We start from the raw sequence: 20,143 nt of genomic DNA on the forward strand, positions 1-20,143 counted from the left end.
GACAAAGTATACGCCCATGAAAAACAATCACATAATTTAACAGCTGTACAGTTTATTCCAAGATGCAATTTGAACTTCAAAACTGAACAGAATTTGGAAGCATGGCTCCTTTATTTCTCTGCTGGGGGGAAGGGATGGCACAGCAATCACATATTCACAGATAACCCCTCATTTTCAAAACTGACAAAAACAAAAATTCAGCTTAAATTTCATTTCAGTGCTTAGATCAGCCTCATAACCTCTTAGTTCCACTAGAACTAACCAGGTAGTCATGTAGAGTTCAGTCAAAAAAAAAATGCCTCTAGCCAAATTTTTTTTTTTTGCATGCTTACATTCCTTACAATTCTTAAAACCATCCTCACTATTTGTATTCTGTGGTTTAAAGAAGAGGAATGTGTCCTATTTTGTGTACAAACATAGCACACCTACCTTCAAATTTCTTTGTCAGCTTTGTGAGAGGAGGAGAGAAATGAAAAGACTCATTTTCCTCAACAGTCAGTTTCTGATGCGCGGCAGTTTTGCGGGATCTGGTTCTTGTAACACGATCTGTTAGAGCTCTCAATGTTTGATCATGTCCTGATGGGTTTATGTCTTCAAGCAGCAAAGGACTGCCATCAGGTCCCTGCGGGAGGGCCTCCTCCGACCTCGATCGCCTCTTTCTGCCCCGACGCCCTGTCCTTACTGTAGTCCTGGGTGTGGTTGGCTCCTCACTTGGCTGTGCAGGTGTTTGCTCGTGAGTATCCGTTTTTTCTGGTTTCTCATGTGCCACTCTTCTAGCTCTTTTCCTAGGAGTACCAAGGACTTCTACTTTCCCACCTGAATTTATGTCTTCCTGAGTAGAGGTAGACTCTGTGTCTGCCATAAGATTTTGTGCCCCCTTCCTAGCACTTCTTCTAGGAGTGGCAGGAAGTTTAAATTCTGTTTGAGGAAGCGATGATTTAGACAGATCAAGATCAGAACTTTCTGAAACTTCTGAAGAACTCATCTTTCTTCTTCTGCCTCTTTTAGCTGGCACAGGTAAACGGAGTTGGTCACTAGGCTGCACCTCTTGATCCTGAACAGTATTTTCAGTAAACTGTGAATTAAAGCTTTTCGGTTTTCTTGCACTTCTACTGGGACTGACTGCTGGTTTTATCTTACGATCAGTGTCAGTCTCACCAGTTTTTGGATCTCCAGCTGAAGCTTTTCCTCCTCTAATCCTTTTGGAAGTAGAAGAGGTAATAATGCTACCTTCAGCAAGAGACATTTCCTCATTAGCCTCTTCTGAGAGTTCAGATGCAGTTTCCTTTGCTCTTCTTAATCTTCTTCTTGGAGTAACAGCTATGGACTGCATAGTGTCAGATGAGGTTTGTCCATCAGAATGGCTGCTTTCTGTTTTTTCTAAATGAGTCAGTTTAGGTTTCCTACCTCTCCTAGGAGTAACAGGTACTGCAGGTATTTGCTCCTCTTGAAGATTTTCCTCTGTTTGAAGACTGGAAGTCTCAGATGCTTCTTTTGTTCGCCTGGTACTCCTCCGAGGAGACAGTCCAAATGGAACTGGTGTGCCTGTCTTCAGTAGTTGCTGAGGGTCTGCTGACAGAATACTTAGATTTCTACTCAGTTGTCCCCTTGTGCGTGTTCTTGGAGCAATGGCATACTCTACTTGATGTCTGCTGGTTTCCTCTTCCACTCTTTCTGGCACAGGTGTTAAGAAAGCTTTTGCCTTCTGGAATCTAGTTACCTTTTTACCTATAGTTTCATGAATAGATTGTTCTACAACTTCAGATGTAAATTCTTTACTTCTTGTGTCTTTGATAACATCCAGTAAGTTCTCAGCAATAGCAACCTTAATGGGTTCAGGCACATATGGGAATGACTCTGCAGTATTTTGAGATTCCTGATCACCAGTTACAGTGGACACTGAGTTTGTAACATGTTCTTGGCTTTCAGTATTTCCTAAATTGGTCACAGGTTTTTCCTCCATTGTTGTGCCTTCTGGTTTACAAGCATCTACTAATGTAGGATCTCCCATCTCTGCTTCACCTTCTTCTCCTTCCAAAACTAAGCTAAAACTACTCTGAGACAGAAAAAGGTCTCCATCTCCCTCAGCTGCATCACATTCACTATCTTTATTATCAGGCAAATCACATGCAAACTGTTGCTCTATATTTTCATAGCTATAATGAAGACTGCCCGATGGATCTAGTTCACTATATGGTGATGTTTCAGGTGGTGGTTCTGAAGTATCTTCAATAACCTGAAGTTAAAAAATGTCTGTTAATACTTTATTCCTTATCAGACAGACTAACTTCACACTGAGCTAGATGAAACTGAAGACAGTGAAAAGCTGCTTTTTCTTTCAGATCACCACTGAATGTAAAGTTAGAAACATACAATGTACTCTCTACTAGAGATGACAGTTCATTCATTTAAGGGGCAGAGATCAGAGCAGTCAGTGTATGCAATTCACAGGCTCCCTTTCTGGTATTTCCATTCAGGACTAGCAATGTGCCACCGCCCACGGACAGTGGGCAGTTTTACAACACAAGGTGTGTATGCAACTGGCACTGATCATCACATTGCAGTGCCTTCTGCACGACTCCACACCCACAAGAGTGATCCACTCTGTGTCTGACAGGGTGAAACACAATTATGTCCCTGGAGTTCAAAGTTTTGGTCATGATAGGTGTTACTGCAACAGTTAGTCAGACTGGCCAGGTATCACATGCAGAAAGTCAACACTGCACTTGAAGGAGTCACTTGGATTGCACGAGATAACACATTCTAAATACCTCCATCTCATGAAGAAATATCTTGACACCAAAATGAGCTCATTACTGGGAATTCTGTTTGTGTTAAGAAGGAACAAATAGTAAAGGACCTAAGCAGCTAAATCATTCTCAAAGTGAGTTTGGTTCCCACATAATTTTGTCATTTGGTAATCAGCTCCCCATATCAAGAAGCTTTCTTATTGTTTTTAATATTAAAACTATTTCTTTTTAAGTCAAACAAAAAATGCTTGAATTTCAGTAAACCAAATGAATGCAGGGTTATTTTGAAAAACAGTTCAGGCATTTATTTTGTACTAATATAGCCCTCAAAGGCCTACGTCTTGACAGGTTCTATTCTATGTTACAGGAACAGAAAACGCACAAGTGAAAAAAAGTACATGTAATGAGGTTTTAACTCATGTCAAGCAGCTAAAGAAACTGAGACATTTTTGTGTGCCTTCTAATTGCCAGTAAAACAGATCTGTCCTCAATTTGAAAACTCTTTTCTATTTTGTAGAAAATGGGAAATTAATTTACTTACATGAATTTCCTCAGTTTTAGGAAGACTATTAGAAACAGGGACTTTTTCAACTTCAGCTGCTTCAGGGTTACATTCTTCAGGTAAATCCACACACTTCCCCTCAAGGCGATTTTCTGAATGTGTACTGACCACATCCTCACTGTCAAGGATACTTATCACAGCTGGAAGAGATTTATGTCATTTTAACTTAACTGTTATATAAATGACACAAGTTTAATCAACAGGAAATAACAGAGGGAGCAGGAGCCAACAAAACAGTTCTCCATCCTGTCACATATATTGGGCTTTCTCCAAAAACTACAAGCCAAAACTATTGAGCTGATTTGGGCTGGGATAGAGTTAATTTTCTTCATAGTAGCTGGTATTGCTGTGTTCTGGATTTGAGCTTAAGACAGTGTTGATGACACAGGGATGTTTTTAGTTACTGCTGAGCAGCGCTCACACAGAGCCAAGGCTGCTTCTACTTCTCACCCCACCCCATCGGTAAGTGGGCTGTGGGTGCAAAACAAGTTTGCGGTGGGGGGGGATACAGTCAGGACAGGACAGCTGACCCCAACTGACCTAAGGGATATCCCATACCACATGGCATCATGCTCAGCATAAAAGGCAGGGGAAAGAGGAAGGAAGCAGGTAGTATTTGGAGTTATGGCACTTGTCTTCCCATTACACACAGCGGAGCCCTGCTTTCCTGTAGATGGCTGAACACCTGACTGAAGAGAGGAACTGGCGAATTAATTCCTTGTTTTGCCTTGCTTGCATGCAAGACTTCTGCTTTCCCTATTAAACTGTCTTTATCTCAATCCACAAGTTTTCTCACCTTTAGCTTTTCAATTCTCTCCCCCATTCCACTCCAAGGTAAATGAGTGAGCAGCTGTTTGGGCCTTAGTTAACAACTGTGTTTAAATCACAACAACTATATACCTGTTAGAGGATGCAGCCCCACAGTAAGAAAGAGGAAGGAGAAAATCAGCTGTCAAGTCCACAGGCAAAAAAAGAGAGGAAAAGGTGGCTGGAAAGGCATGCTGGTAGACAGTTTCTTCAGTCTGAGTACTGAGGATGCATCAACTTTTAAAAAAGTAACTCAGCAGATCCCATGGCACACAAATTAGTAGTGGTGTACAACATTAAAATAAATACTGATCTCTCCTTATAATACTTTCAGTTCTACCAGCATTCTCAGCATCTTGATCAAGAGAAGGATGATTCACTATGCATCTTCTACAAGGGCTTTCTTTAGGGAGGGTATTGTCTCTATAGTTTAATGAAAGTTGACAGTAATGTGCTACTGTACTACTTCAATCTGAGACACCTGTAGTGGTATCACAAACTACACATTTTACTTCAAGAGTTCTGCTACCTTAACTCACAGAACACCTCCAACATACTGTACATACATTCACTGTCTGTCTCCAGGAACTCAGAGAGCTGTGGATTTGCTGCAACTGGTATGGCTTTTTCTTCTGATGAAGAGGTCATTTCAGACTCCTGGTAGTTTGTTTCACTTCATGAACAGAAAGAAAGGAATTCATCATAACTCTTGAAAACAAACCTTGAAGAGCTTTACAAGTTACTTTCTCACTGTAAAATCTTCAAGTTTCAAGCCAGAAAAAACTCAAGAAAAATTAGAAATTCCTTTACCAACATATTTACATTCAATTTGTGACTCGTTTTACGGAACGAATCAAGTACTTCCCATTCTTCCCAGCTACCTAACACTAGATAATAATATAACAACAGAGTTGTGTTAAAGAATAATATAGTACTTCTGTAGAAAGAGGGCAACTACCATAACAGAGGTTCAGAACAAACCGAACAGAAGTCTGCACCAGTGTAAGTTACCATTTGAAATTAAAGGTTATTTCATTGCCAACCTTCTGTCTTTATCACTAAGCACCTCCAGCTTTTAAAGTACCTGGTGAGAAAACTGCTTCCCTTTCCAAAAACAAATAAATGCTAATTGAGCACACACAGAAAACAGAAATTAAGTGTATAAAATATTGCCAGAAAGCACTCAAACTCCAAAATAAACTCACTGAAGTTACAGGAATCTCAGGATTAATTTTTAACTACATAATTTTCAGACAAAAGCAGGGCTTATGTTCACAGTATCCACTTAGTAAGCCTCAACCAGCAATAAGGTTTATATAGTCTGTTGAATGAAGTCTTTATCGTCATCCTTTAGTCTGCAACAATTTGAGAAACGAGGCTCAAACTGACAGCTAGTCAATGTGCATTAAATTCATGCCAGATTACTTTTGCTCACAGACAGAATGGAATAGACAGGCCCCTATATATAAGAACACAGAAAAGAACCAATCCCAGGTCAAAATCACAGTTTTCAAACACAGAAAAGCCAGCAGTTATATTTTGTGTGAACCCAAAGACGTATCTATTTCATAAGCTCACCCTTCATTTGTAGCCCCAAAAGTAGTGGCCTCAGCAGCTTTAAACATCAATTTATCATCCTCGGGAAGTGTAAGACATTCAGTATTTGATTCTTCCACAAATCCTACAAAAACGAACAGATGGATTACTTCCTTGTTGTACTTAACATAATTTTTAATTTTAAAATGCTCATATGATTTTAAAGTGATCCTTTATGCATTTCATCTAGGATAGTGATTTAACAAAATAATGCAGAAGGTCTGAATTCTTCTTTCCAGTACAACAAGAAGCCTGATGCATAATTTCAGTCCTGAAAACAAAACGACCACTGCTAATTCTGTTTACAAATTAAACTTGCCATGTTACTAATACATAAAAACTTCAGAAAATATCTCTCCTTCTTAAAATTGGGTAGAAAGTTTTTTTTTCCCTTTGGTTATTTCTCTCATTCCAGCACTTCTTCTTTCTTTCCTTACTCCATTTCTCCTCTTTACAAGAATGCAAAGACAAAGTTTCTTTATAAGATTATTGTTTAGTGATTAGTACCTTACTAGTTTTAATGAAAAGCATCTTTGATTTCTTGTCCAAATCCAAGACTGTTAAAATAGGACAGCCAAATGTTTTGACCTATCTTACTAAAAATTTCAGATCTGGTGAATGCTTTTTACCAATGTACACAGAGTCTGTATTTGAGCATTCCTGTTATTGAATAAGAAAAGGAGCTGAGGAACTTCAACAGCAACAATCACTCCTCAGGATCTTCCAGAACCACCTCAGACTTATGACTGAATCAGCACGCATATGACGCACTGATACTGGAGTACCCACTCACTGTTATGAGCCATTTCAAGACCTCAGGCACAGAACTCCTGACACTTGCCTACATGTCCCAGGAAAACTTTTTTATAAAGGGTTCAGCAGACTCAGCTGTTTACCAAATACTGACTGTAGCTGTTTGCATATCTTCTCCCTGTTCCTGAACTACTTTCATTCCCAGCTCTTCATCACTGCGCACCAGCTAGTGAGCTACGTCTCTTCTAATCTGCCAGCTGACCTGCTAATATGAGCACATCCTCTGCAGCTGGACTGGCATCAATGAGTTGAATTGAGCTGAATTATCAAAGATCAACTGAAATAGGTTTGGAAAAGGTCGTATAAGCTCTTGAGCCAGCAAAATGATCAACCACAGCTGTAATGAGTAGCAGATACACAAGCAGACTCACTTCCAGAAGAAAACTATTCAACTGAGCACTAATAAGATGATTAAAAGAAAAAAAAAAATAGTCAAAGCATGCCATACACTAAACTTGCTGTAAAAAAACCTGCTGACTACAGAAGTACCCCTAAAAGATAACCAGAAGCCCAAGCTTTCAACTTGTCTCCTTCTCAAAACTCCCACAAATCACTGCTGCCTTTCAGCTGTAACTACACACAAAAAATGCCAGTCAAGGAAAGTATACATTCATAATGTCCAGAATACCTAAAAAATTACTGAAAACATAATGGTAATTTTTAAAACCTAGGACAAGGAAATGCCTAGGACACTTGTGAACATTCATCATTAACTGCTGCACTCATCAGCATCTTAATCTTCTAAAGACATTTGAAAAATTCAGAAATTTAGATTATCATAGGATGAAACACACCATCTTCTTTTCTTGGTTCCGAAGGATCTGGTTGATCCATCTGGAAAGGTTTATCTTCAGTCATTTCACTGTCTCCTTCCTTCTCCAATTCTTGAACATCAGCAGTTTCTTCAGTGGAGGAATTAGCTGGTTTAGCAGCTATAAAGATGACATCATCTTCAAAATCACCAGGTGATTTTGCATCATGATACTCCAAAGTAGTTTGGTCTGATCTGACAGAGAAGTCACTATTTTCTTTGCTGACATCCATTTTTTCCAAATTACCTCCAGATATGTTTTCTGAAGACTCCTGCAATTCAGCATGACTGTCCCCAGCATTGCTCAGAGTAAACAGAGTTGTTTTACCTCTACTTTCAGACCAAGCATCCTCTACCGTGTCATCATGATGCTCAGATGAAGCTCCAAATAGTGCTTTATCATCTTCTGTTACCTAAAAAAAAGTTCAGATCAGTAACATGAGCATGCTTTCTGTCAAAGCAAAAAAAAAAAAACGCCGAAATATATACTGATATTTTTAAGTTACACATGTCCCCTTAAAAGGCAATACAAAATTAATTCTCACTCTAGCACTATCCTAAATTTAAAGCTGAGTGTAAAAATTTCGACTGCTTATTGAGTTTCCACAACATTAAAGAATTAAGATAAAGTCAGTCTTATAAGTGCTTACTTATAATGTCATCTCAAGGCTGTTCATTGGGTTCAGCAGTGTGTTTTCAACAAGACAGCTTTGCCTAATAAAATCATTACTCAAGACTTGTCTCTGTTATGCTTTCCTTCCCAACACATACGCACTACTAAAATATGCTAGTGTTCACTATGCCTGTAGCACAGAACAAGTAAATTAATCTGGCTACAGTGCCACTATTAGTAAGAACTTCATACAGGAGAGAGCACTTCTTGTTATAGTTCAGTAGCTCTTTAAAACAGACAATAAAAGACAATCAACCAGATTGAGACAATTTGTTAGAACATGGACAGAAAGCTCATACATGTACATCTTAGAACATGCCCCCTTTTCTGCCCCTGATTTTGGTACATTATGTTGGCAACGGCATGACCGGCTGAACCATGGAATCCAGCTACAGAACAACTATAGGAGCAGAAGGGGCCACTGTCAGATGGACCAACTTCAGTAGAAAACCACATGGATGTTATCTGTGGTGCAAGGCAAGAAGCAAACATGAGAACTTTAGGGCTAGAAAACAGACAACACTACAGCTCTCTTCATAGGGGGTCTCTTTTACCATAATTGAAGTAAATCCAGCCTTGTAAAATGACAGGCAGGAAGTCAATGCAGCTTATGACTTTTGTTGCTTGCCAACATGTTTGATTCACAAAATTTAACAAACCCAAACAAATGGCTCAATCTATATTCCTTACCTTCCTGCCACACCACCATTTGAAAAGGTACAGCTGGAAGCTGAATTAGCAGTTTGAACAAGCACAGGTCCTAACAACCCCCGAGTAAAAAACACCAAGGTCCCTGACATTTATTATGAATAACAATAATAAACCTGCAGGCACGTGAACAGAAGGTCTAACATAACAACCTTTTTTTGACCAAATTCTGCCATTATAATTCGCAATCCAAATTCTCAGTATAAAGAGTACTGGCAAACTTTAAAGCAAATCACAGCATTTAACTGCAAAAATCACTAACTGCAGCCCAGCTTACCCCAACAGTCCATTTTGCATTAGAATTCTCTTCCCTGAAAGTTATTCTAGGTTCCTTTGCTCGTAGTGGAGGAGTAACTGATCGTCCTGGAGATGCAGAGGGAGTTGCTAGGGGTGTAGTGCGAAGGCTGGACCTGAGAATAGACTGAGGAGTAAACCCAGGAAACCCAGAAGAAGATGTGGCCAAAACTTTAGCTCTCTAGGAAAAGAAATAAAAACATTTAATTTGAAAACAGTTAAATCTTCAAAACACAAAACTGCAGCTGTCAAAAGTATGAGCTTAAATTACAAACTGGGTTTATAGCAGCAGAGGGGAGAAAGTTTTGCCTCTGCAACTGTTTTTTCCAAAGGTACAAAAATTTTAAAGATAAAACCTCATGTTTCTTATGTTTCTTTTGGTTCGTTTTTTTTAATGCCAACAAAAAAAAAAAGATATTTTTCAAATTAATTTCTGGAAGAAAAAAGAATATGGCACCTAGCTGTCTGCAATGTTATATTCTATCCCAGTAAATTTGCAATTTCTACACTGCTTTTCCAAAAGGCACACAACTTCAACTGTTATTCTACATGGCAGCATTTCCAGTTGCTGTGTCCAACATGGCAACTCTGCAAAGCAACAGCCACATCTTATTTCTTCACTAATTAATCAGTTGTGCATGATATGAAGTGACACTCCTGTAAAAGCACCTACACATCTTCATGTAGAAATGTTCAGGTTTCTTAGCTCAGAAATATTTCACAGTATTGAAAGGGTTTAAAAAGCAGGAGGAAGAAGCTCGTTCAATGGTATGGGTGACATTTCACAACAAGAAAAAGATTATAATTCAGACATTAATTGTCCCAGGGAATAAACACAATATTTCTCAAAGCTATGGGACAAGGTGACTGCTGCAATTAACTGAGAATTAAACTTCCCTCTTCAAGACTGTTTCCAACTTACTGCTTCCAGAAAGACTGTATACAATAACCCCATGCATACTGAAAATATCTTGCAATTTTAATCCAGCAGTGTTCCTGTTAAATACTTTGATGGCCTAATTTTAAACAAAGCTCACAAGCTTTCCTTTTGGTTGGTTGCTACCAGTTTTTTAAAATACAAACCTTTACCACAAGAGGAGTCTCCAGTAAATTCAGCTCTGATGCTCTTGGAAAATTCTTTTGAGAGATGGAGTGATGTGTACTTGATTGCAGTGGGCTGGATGCCACAAAAGAAGTAGAAGTTCTGCACGGTGTCTGCCAGCTTTCACCCTGTGCCGCAGAACAGGAAGGAACAGGACGAACCACCAAATCCAGCAATCTGTTAAGACACACAACTTAAGCTATGAACATAAATGAAAAAGTCATGCTGTGTTCATCTGAGATGATACAGAACAAAAACATTTGATGAACAACAAATACAGTTGCAGCCTCACTTCTGGGGTGACGCATTAGGCCCACAAACAAATGACAGATACTTTAGGGTGTTTTTTAATTATTTCTTTACATTTCATACCTAATTTCCTAAATCTCTGCCTCTGATATACAATTCGTGCAACAATTTTAAGTTGCACAAATGCTCTAATTCTCAGTTCAGGAGCAAACTCATCTACATTTCAGTGCAGGGACACTTCACATTTTCCACTTAATTGTGTCCCTAAGTTGACCTTTTCTTTAAGAGATATAAAGCTAAATGCAATAGAACCTTTGGTAAACACAAAAAGTACACACACACACACACACACACACACACATATAAAAAACACCTTTTTGAAACATACAGTCTCTAGATCTTCTATACCTGGAACATTTTTGAGAAAACTTTGTAACAGGTGTCCCAAGAAATGCATCAGGCAACTCTGTACCAGGGAGAGGATGTGTAATGACTGCTGGTTCTGTAGCTCTAGGACTAGAAGGAAAAGGAAAATGTAACTGACTTTCATTCCCTCAAAGTCCAGACATACCATGATTCCAGTTTATTTGACCATATCAGTTGTAGGACAATCACCTGACAACTACGAGCCTCTTTTCTGCTCTTCATAATTCTGCTTATTTTTAAGTAAAAAAGGCAGAAACTGGGCAGGAAATGGTAAAAGATTACTATGTGATCACACAAACAAGTCTATCAACGTATGTACACCAACTGCTTGATAGTGATAACAGTTTGAGCTTCAGCTATCTTAAACACTGTAAACACATTTACCATAATGTAAATACATATATTTGTATAGATAAGACTATCATAGCAGAAAAGCTATTATTTATGATTGATTCTTAAATATGTGGTATATGCAAAAATGCAAACCAAAGCTTTATTCACATGTACCTTTCCACCAAAACACTAACATAACACTAACAGAATTCTTGCTCCTTCTCTCCCCCTCCCTCCCTGTCCAAACATGTAGCTCAAGACTAAACTTTGTGAAAAGTCTGCTTACCTATCATATTGTGAAATGTTTGGTTTTTGTTCATTTCCTAACCATACTTCTCCAATTTTGGACAGTACTTTACTGATGAAAGTTGCTCGTGTGTGCACATTTCCTGCATTAGCCTGTCGTGTTACTGTTGATAATGGCTTTGGCCTTGACACTGTAAAGCAAGAGAAAAAATGTCAGCCTTGTGTAATCAAAGTGATGGCTGGTTGTCCATAATATTTCCTCCCTCTAAAAATTACCTTCTCTTAAGACCGATGAAGGCAAACGGTAAGGCTTAGCTCTCTCTACAGCCAGCTTCCTTTGAACTCTAGGAAGGATCTTGCCATATTGGTCTAACAGAGAATTTCTGGCAACTGCTCTTTCTTTCAAGCGAGGATCACGATCATTCTGACAAACAAAATGCATAAATCAAGAAGTTAACTATTTACAAGAAGTTTATTGCATGGAAATATCTCTGCTCTTCCTAACTATGGCCTAAATGCGCTCTACAGATACAGTAAAATATGTCCACTGCACAGAATTGCAGCAAGTTTTCTATCCAGTGGCACAGACCATTTTCATCTGGTAGTTCTAGCAAAGCCCAACGAACTCTAATTAAAAAAACAAAAAAACAAACAAAAACAAACAAACAAAAAACAAAAAAGACCACCAAAACCAAACAAATAAAACCCCAACAAAACAAAGCAAACAAACAAACAAAAAACCACCAAAAAAACCAACAAACCCCAAACCCCACCAACCAAAACCCCACCATTCATATTTCACCTGTGGAGCATCCACATTGCTCTCAGCTACAAAAACAAGACAGGACATACAACATACACTACAATCCACAGAAACAAGTGACATGAACAACTTCTGCAGTCTAAACAATACACAACATAGGGATCTGAGGAACTGAAGGAACAGATGGGCTGGTAAGAAAAGATACATATTTATTCCTCAGATGCAAACAAACTATTTCAAGTGAAGTCAACCATGGTCTGTAACATTTAATCCACAACTTCACAAAGCAGCTTTCCAGTAGTTTAGGTTCGGTTTAGCTTTTCAGTAGTTCAGCTTTTAGGTTTAGCTGTAACTTGATGTGTAGGAATTTACTCATAGTCTTTCAAAGAATGATACAAGAAATAAAGCAGGCTTTATACTGAGGACTATCAAAACTGGTTAGTCACACGAAGAGAAACTCGTGCACACTCGACAGGACTTCTACCCTTACCATAAGATTAACCTTCATTGACTGATTCAGCTGTAGTGCAGGGATATAGTTGGCACGCTGCAGATGGTGGACTAGAAGGAATTCATGATTCTGAACACCAGCATTGGTCTGTAAAAACTTCTCCAGACACTCCTGTGAGAAATAACACATTACAAAAACCTATTAGGATTCTGCCTCTTCTCTCGGCAAACAGACCATTCAGACATTTTTGTCTTCACCAAACTTACTTTTTCAGTGTCTGTGAACGGCAGCTTCAGTAAATCCTCCATTAGCCCCATCTCCTGACAGATTTCATACATGTGCTTTAACAGCTCTTCTACATTTAATTTAGTGGTATGTTGCTGCAACAGACCCCAAGCCTCCACCATGCACCTGCAGTTAATTTTTGGGAGATGGAAAGGAATGGGAACAGCATAACCAAAAAGATGCCCCAAAGTCATTGTATTCATTCAAAGATTAAAGGAAATGTAGAGGATCACGATTTGTATTATCTGCTCTCACCCTTTCCCAGGATCTGAATGCCAAAACGGTGGGACAGATTTCCTTACCTATTGGACAACAGCACAGTGAGGAAAAGCCGCACTTCGCTACTGCTTGACATGGATGGCTTCATCATCTGGATGTACCTGAGGGCTCGCCTGTGCTCTCCTTGGCACATGAGGGACTGAATAATTCTCCTGTGTTGCCACGGCACAGTTTTGATTGTAGCTGGGTGGAAGAGCAGGGCCAGTGAATCCTGCACAAGTCAGAGATCACGTTTATCAGACTATATACATGCACACATGCCACACATACAGTCCACACTTCCTTAAGCAAGGCTGCAGGTGGGTTAAACACACTTAGATGTCTAATGAAATATTTGGTCCAGGACATGTCAATTAAAATTCTTCAGTATTTGCAGAGAAAAAATTCAGTTAGCCATACGGAACAAAGCAAATGTTAAAAAAAGGAGGAATTCAGACTTCTCTAAGTTAACAAATCTTTGTGCACAAACATTCCTTTTTACAAATATATCACTAAATAAGAAGTTACTCTACAAACAAATTGATTCTATTGACATGGTGACAGGCAAAGAACAACCTCCAGCATCAGGAAGAAAAGGAATTAGGTTGAAAAGTCACTTCTGCAATCTTCCATCTCAAATCCTGCTGCTATCATCATAGGTATCATACTTAAAGTACCCAAAACACTGTTTTTGAGAAAGTGCTCAACTGGTCTGCTGAAAACCCCCTATGACGGCTAGCTTTGAAAATTCAAATATCAAGCATTATTAAAGTTGACTACTCCTTTGTTTTAAGTAATTTCCTGTCAAAGCAGTTAAAGTGAAATTTCAAATCATAACTTACTGCTTCACATGTCAGACCAGTGTTACAAAAATGCTTCTAATGTTTCAGTATCTCTTAATATCTAAGTACCAATTTTTCAAAAATAATTTTATAAATTACAGCTCTACACTGCAATGTGTATCTAAGTAAACTGTTACATACTTACTTCATAATCATTGTGATCTAGAAGCCAAAACCCTTGAATTAGCTTAACAAGACCCCAAGGGATAGCAAAGGCAGTTGGAAAGGAGTCGATGGAAGTTTCCGTTCTATTTGGAAAGGAATGCATGATATCCAACAGCAAGTAAATTGTCTGAGAGTGAGTACCCTAATTAAGGCAAATAAACTGGTAAGACCAAAAATTTATCACATTACATTTAGTAAAACAATGAGAATATAAAAATCGTGGGAAGCAAAAAGTACTAACATGTTAGTCTTGCCATTTTATGCTACTGTAACCTGTTATATAGAGATAATCAAGTCCAAACTACAAAATCTTGTTCTGAATGATCAGCCAGAAAGAAACACTCTTGGATTTCTGTAGGGCAGTCAAAAAGGTGATCATTAGATATTTAAATATTTAAATACTGCTGTTATAGTCTCAGGTCCCTGCTTCAATCAGTGGAGCTACCGATTGGACACTTGACTGTCAAATGCCTAATTATTAAAGCAAATTCTACAGCTGTTCTGTTTTCTTCATTTCCAGTGTAAATTATGGTGCCCTTACAATACACCTTAGTACTCACTGAGTGATTGAAACTGGATTTAAAATGGTATGTGGATCCCTCGCTTAGAAGTGTCATTTTCCCTTTCTGACATCAGTTGTTAGGGTCATAAGACAGCTCTCTAGGCTCCCCTCTCAGGTCTCCATGATCTAGCAGCTTAAAAATTAGGTTTCTGCCCAATGACTGTTCCCTTCTCCCTCTTTATTATTCTGAGTGCCTGCAACTTTCAACACAACAAAAGCAAGCACAGTTAGCTGGGCTAGAAAATGGATGATTTTGGCAAAATCACGTACTGGAAAACCACTGTTAGAAATCCTTTGGCTCTGAAGTAGCACGTTTTAGTGCACCATTCTAACACACAGTCATTTGCTACAGATATGGGTACTTAAAATTTAAAAACTGGTAAATTTTGAGAAAAACTAAGGGAGGTTTTTAACTTGAATCTTTCTTAGAGAACCTGTTTTCTCATATCAGAAAAGACTTTGCAATAAAACATTTAAAAAAAAAAAAACAACCAAGAAATCAGAAAAGATCCAAACTAGAAAGAAATAAACCAATGCTTCTGTCTAGGACTTAATTCTATACTAAATATGTTCACTCACATTCTGTTTGAAGCATAAATTTAAAAATATTATTAAACACATAAATGACAAACACATAAGAACAGTTATGTGCCTGTTCTGAAGGCTCAATGACAAAAACTAGAAAGGATACAATTGCATGTTTGTCGCTTTCTTCAACGCTTTCCAGCAAATAGAGATCCAGCAGTGCCTGAAATGAAAGATTAAAAGGTTTTCTATTGCTCCTGTCTTTCAAAATCGTTGGCTTTGGGGGACTGCTGCTGGTGGTGGTGCTTTCAGTGAACAGAGCACTCACATGTAAACTAGCAGGTGGGTATTTCCCAGTTCCTCCTTCATCTCTCTGCCACAACTTCTCCACTTGGTCTCCTAACTGGGAAACCATTCCATCAATCATCAAGCAGTCAGAATCCCATTTTCCTCTGCAACAAAAAGGAGCAAGGAGTTGGAGAGAATAAACCACTAACTCCAGCCTCTCAGTGTAACAGATTTCCACCAGTCAAAACAAAAAACCCCCTTCCTATGAATCAAAGAAAGGAACACACGCACACAGGCATGCTTATGGCTTGAAATGCACATGGCACATATTTCTGTGTTGGAGGAAAGATGTTCTTTAGGTCACAAGAATTAGTAAAGGAGTCTAAAGTTGAGAAAGTTGCAAGAGAAAAGTTGCAATGAGCGTTTATAGGTTTTCTTTGCTGTCGTATTATGTGTAAAACCAAGGAAGCACAGGCAAAGGGTTTTAAGTGGAAAAAGACTCCACCCTCCTACAGTCTAAGAGAGGAAGCTTTTCTAGAGCTTTCCTGCAAGTCTTACCTTGATAAACGCTCAAGTTTCTGTCGGTGACCAGTATAGTAGCTCTGAATCAAAGGATAATTGTAGAAAGGTCTAGACAAATGCATATGATCATCTACAGGCAATAATATAAAAGCAGGTTAAAGTGGTATTTCAACTAAGACTTCTGACAAAAAAGACAGAAAATTATACAAGCATCAAGAAGCCTCTGCCATCAAAAATCATCAAGAAGAAATGAAACCCTCCAACACTAGCTTTTAAGTGTTAGTGAGCCAGGCATTACTTTATTCTGGCAAGAGATATGTAGCAAATCATTCCAGCTACATATATCCCTTTCAAGACTTTCATGTACTTATATGTTTTAGGAAAAGAAGAAATTAACATTCATTGGTTCTAAGTTACAATACTAATTAACGCAGAGAATTGTGTATCTTTTATTGGTTATTGATCTCTTGCCCTTAATGCTAATTTAGTCTGCATTCTATGTTCCTCTTATCATTCTTCCTCAGACAGAGAGTTTCCAACTCTCAGACTGTAATGTCTTTGTTAATCTCATCTGTATCTTCTGGTTACTCCAAGATCTCACATGTCCAATCTTCAACTCCCTCAGGTTTTATTTATTGAATCTTATCAGAACCCGAGAAACTCAAAGCTTCGGTTGTTAAAAGTTGATACTGACAAGAGTCTGTGAAAAGAAACCTAGTCACTCACTGCCATTAATTCAAAAAATTTATTAAAGTCGTATCATTTCTAACACCTCCAACTCTCAAATAATGCAATGCTGTTTCTGCCCTTGCTAAAAGAGAACTAAGACAAAAGGTCTGAATACTTCTTCCTGTCTCAAGATCCACTTCAAGTTTACTGCTGATGCAGCATTCAGAGCATGAAGTGAAAAGCTCAAGTTCACTATTAGATAAATGACTATCAAAGGGAACGGTTTTTTGAACGTATCATGCTAGCATTTGTAAGGTAGTAGGCAATGAAGGTTGGCAATAGAATTTATAATCTATTTAAATTAAGAGCATTTCCAACGTATATGCTCACCTTGAGCAATAAACAAAAGGTTCAAAACATGCAGCTAGTGCTTCTGCTGTAAAAAAAGTATTCTGGTATTACAGTTTAGGCTTACCTAAACCCTCAGGAAGGAGACTGGATCGACAGAACCAGATGACCACTTGTGCATACAAAGAAATGAGGCTAGTTACCAGCTGCTTATTTGTCAAGTCTGTAAAACCTGAAAAAAAGGCATGAGATGATTTTTGTATTGCAATTCTTCTCATTTTTACAAAAGTCCCTTTATCAGGCCAAACAAAAAGTATAAAGAAACACAGTGGAAATCTCTATTTGCATTTGTCCCTCTGGATTACTCTCCTATTTGAAGGAAAACCTCACCATCGCACCAAAACAAAAAACAAACTCTACAAAGAACCAGATTCACTAAAGATTAAAGTCAAAAAAATAAAGCCTGAACTATTAGATACAGTAACAAAGAAGACATCTGTTTTTCATGTAGCAGAGATTTTTACAATAGCAAAGGGATGGTTGTCTTTTCCCCTCAAGATGCCAACAACAATTTCTAATAACAGAAGCTACAGAAATTCACGCAACTTACAAATTACTCACTTCAGCTTCCTTTATATTTTCTAGCCATTTGAACACAGCTATAAATTGCTAGCTAAGAGTCAAGAATATTTTTCAGCATTACCACACCCCGTTGCTTACACAGCTTATTGCTGAATCAACGTAGCCTCCTCTACACACTCACATCAACTCCACAACCAGTCGTTCCCCTGAACTCAAAGCACCTTAAATCACAGTCCCAACTTCTCAGATTCAAGCCCCTCCTCCCACCTCAATCCAACTCCCTCCCAACCATCACCAACCTTTCTCAGTAAGCTCTCGTGCTTCTGTTAGAAAACAGTTTAAGACCGTGCTAAGGCTGCTCAAGAGCAACTGGCAGTGCTGAAGGGACTGTAATGTCTGGGGGTCAATGAAGTTGCAGGAGCCGTCAAACAGCGGAACACCTTTTCAGGAATAAATATAAAATCATTAGTCTACAGAGCAATCGTAGAGTTCCAAAGGACACTTAAAGAACTGGGTGCAGTGTCATATACTGGCAGATCAAGATCCTTTAGGAAGAATTATTTTAGGTTTCAAAAATGACAACAGGAGTACTCACATATTTGGTCCAGTTCATCTTTTGTACAGATTACTTTGTTCCATGTCCACTCAAGAACAAACCGTAAATTAACAGCAGAACTTGGCTGCTCTTTAAAAAGAGAAAGCAAAAAAGAAATAAATACACAATGTCAAACTAAAACATACACAATAAAAATAATGTCAAGAGCATTACCTTCACAAGTCCAGTGTTTGATGCATCCAGTCAGAAGTTCTAAAGAACCTGTCTGGACAGCAGCTGACAATACTGCTTCCAACTGCTCCTCCTAAACAGAACAGACCAAATTAAATGAGAACCTCACATACCTGACACCTTTTGAACCATCCACAGAAGTGTTTATTTCCAACTGGATACTCATTCAGACAGCACAAAGTCAACTAGTGCACATGCAACTAAGTCCACATTCTTCTTCTTCATTCTAGCCCTGGTTGGACTGCCTGTTGCTCTGAGGAACACAGCAAAATCTTCCTCTGACATTTCAACTTACTGCAGGCTAATTCTAATCTGCATTTGCGTGCCTCTGTGTTTTAGCCTCCATTCATTGAGTTCCAATAACTATTTTCAGGAACATCTTGTGCTAATATCTCTCATGCACTTGGTGCACACGTTTGCCATCAGGAACACGTGAAGGGGACAGAACTAATACAACTGTGTCTGCATGGAAACAGTGAAGCTCAGGTCAAGCAGCTTCCAGGACTATCCCAACATGAAGCAGCTTTGACACCCAAAACACTAAGTTGTAATTTGTTAAAGTGCCAGAAGAGAAGTGAAACCTTTCAATTCTAAGGGGTTGTTCAAATACTGCAGTGTAACATCATGGCAATCCTTGAGGACAATGCACAGGCGTGCACACACATGGGAAATAAGGTAGCAGCTTATTTCAGGTGGTGTTCAGACACTTCTTTCAGGTGAAATGATCCTGCATTACATTTTACTTTTTTTTCCCCTTCTATTTTTTAAAATAAATTCAAAAGTATGTTTGCCTTCTAGGTAAAATCATTACATTTAAAGAAATTTCTTCACTTCAGAAAACACATGATACTTTCACTTTTTCTGGAAACAGGTTTCAGACAAAGAAACACACTAGTACTACTTACAGTGGCAAACAAAACTCCAAACCAAGCTTCTTGACCCTAATTCTGAAATTTCTCTTTCTGGCATTTAAAAGCAATCCCCACTCGAATGCTTAACAAGTCTCCAAACAATACAGTCACAATTCAGCAAAGGTCATCATAAATTTTTTTGCTTTCCCAAGTTATTTCCAAACCAGAGTTCACACCAGAACATCTAATCAGAGCCTAAGAGCCTTCATCAGGTTTGCAAAATAAGTGTTCTATGGGCTGGGTCAGCTTGCCAAGAAATTTATTTTAGCTACCACACTGTGCTGAAGTGCTATTTGCCGTAACACATTTCCACCGAGTGGTGAAGAATCCCACAGACAGGAAGACAAGGGCAGGGGGAAGACTGCTCTCCTCCTCCTACTGCTCACTGCTATGAGTATGATGAGTAGCTGACCATTTAGCTTTGACCCAGTCTCAGGAAAGACAGGTTATTCATTACAAAGGCTCCTTCTCTCATGAAACTCTTCAGATGAGAGAAAAAGGTTATTGTACTGCAAATGGAAAACCATGGTATGTGACAGAGGGGCGTGGAGTCACTATGATTGGACATAAAGGTGACGAAGGTGTTGCAGCAACAAGAGGGCAGTCTGAGAGAGGAAATCGGTCTACCGTAGCTCAAGGCCAAGGCTACAGAGGTGAAGATTAGTTTTGAGATGGTACGAAAAACCTACTGATGAAGGGAAAATGAGGGGAAGTGGTGATGAAATTGTCAGAGCCGACAACAGTAATTGGTTAGCACAGCCCACTTTCTTGGAAGCAAATGATCATGCCTAGTGCAGCAAGCTGATGTTCGCAAT

General features: G+C 38.7%; 2 protein-coding genes across 6 annotated transcripts in view; both read right to left on the reverse strand.

Moving 5' to 3' along the window:
• LOC127469229 (protein ELYS-like) overlaps positions 1-20,143 on the reverse strand; it is a 69,538-nt gene that overhangs the window by 31,433 nt on the left and 17,962 nt on the right. The window lies entirely within an intron of this gene.
• LOC127469227 (protein ELYS-like) overlaps positions 1-20,143 on the reverse strand; it is a 47,570-nt gene that overhangs the window by 5,853 nt on the left and 21,574 nt on the right. For 4 of the 5 annotated variants that reach the window (XM_051783300.1, XM_051783301.1, XM_051783298.1 and 1 more), the window contains exons 13-33: positions 18,400-18,490; positions 18,226-18,315; positions 17,930-18,070; positions 17,176-17,280; positions 16,068-16,161; positions 15,550-15,673; positions 15,388-15,444; positions 14,115-14,261; positions 13,172-13,359; positions 12,851-12,995; positions 12,624-12,755; positions 11,647-11,794; positions 11,411-11,561; positions 10,774-10,881; positions 10,098-10,293; positions 8,998-9,195; positions 7,323-7,752; positions 5,698-5,800; positions 4,686-4,792; positions 3,292-3,452; positions 430-2,236 (exon numbers count right to left, since the gene is read on the reverse strand). In XM_051783300.1, coding sequence (XP_051639260.1) covers positions 430-2,236; positions 3,292-3,452; positions 4,686-4,792; positions 5,698-5,800; positions 7,323-7,752; positions 8,998-9,195; positions 10,098-10,293; positions 10,774-10,881; positions 11,411-11,561; positions 11,647-11,794; positions 12,624-12,755; positions 12,851-12,995; positions 13,172-13,359; positions 14,115-14,261; positions 15,388-15,444; positions 15,550-15,673; positions 16,068-16,161; positions 17,176-17,280; positions 17,930-18,070; positions 18,226-18,315; positions 18,400-18,490 — 4,723 coding nt within the window. The remainder of the gene's footprint in view (positions 1-429; positions 2,237-3,291; positions 3,453-4,685; positions 4,793-5,697; positions 5,801-7,322; positions 7,753-8,997; positions 9,196-10,097; positions 10,294-10,773; positions 10,882-11,410; positions 11,562-11,646; positions 11,795-12,623; positions 12,756-12,850; positions 12,996-13,171; positions 13,360-14,114; positions 14,262-15,387; positions 15,445-15,549; positions 15,674-16,067; positions 16,162-17,175; positions 17,281-17,929; positions 18,071-18,225; positions 18,316-18,399; positions 18,491-20,143) is intronic. The other variant, XM_051783302.1, reaches the window with a different exon arrangement.

Source organism: Manacus candei, unplaced genomic scaffold, assembly GCF_025592945.1.
Source record: "Manacus candei isolate 608988 ecotype Guabito, Panama unplaced genomic scaffold, ASM2559294v1 h1tg000017l, whole genome shotgun sequence".
NCBI lineage: Eukaryota > Metazoa > Chordata > Aves > Passeriformes > Pipridae > Manacus > Manacus candei.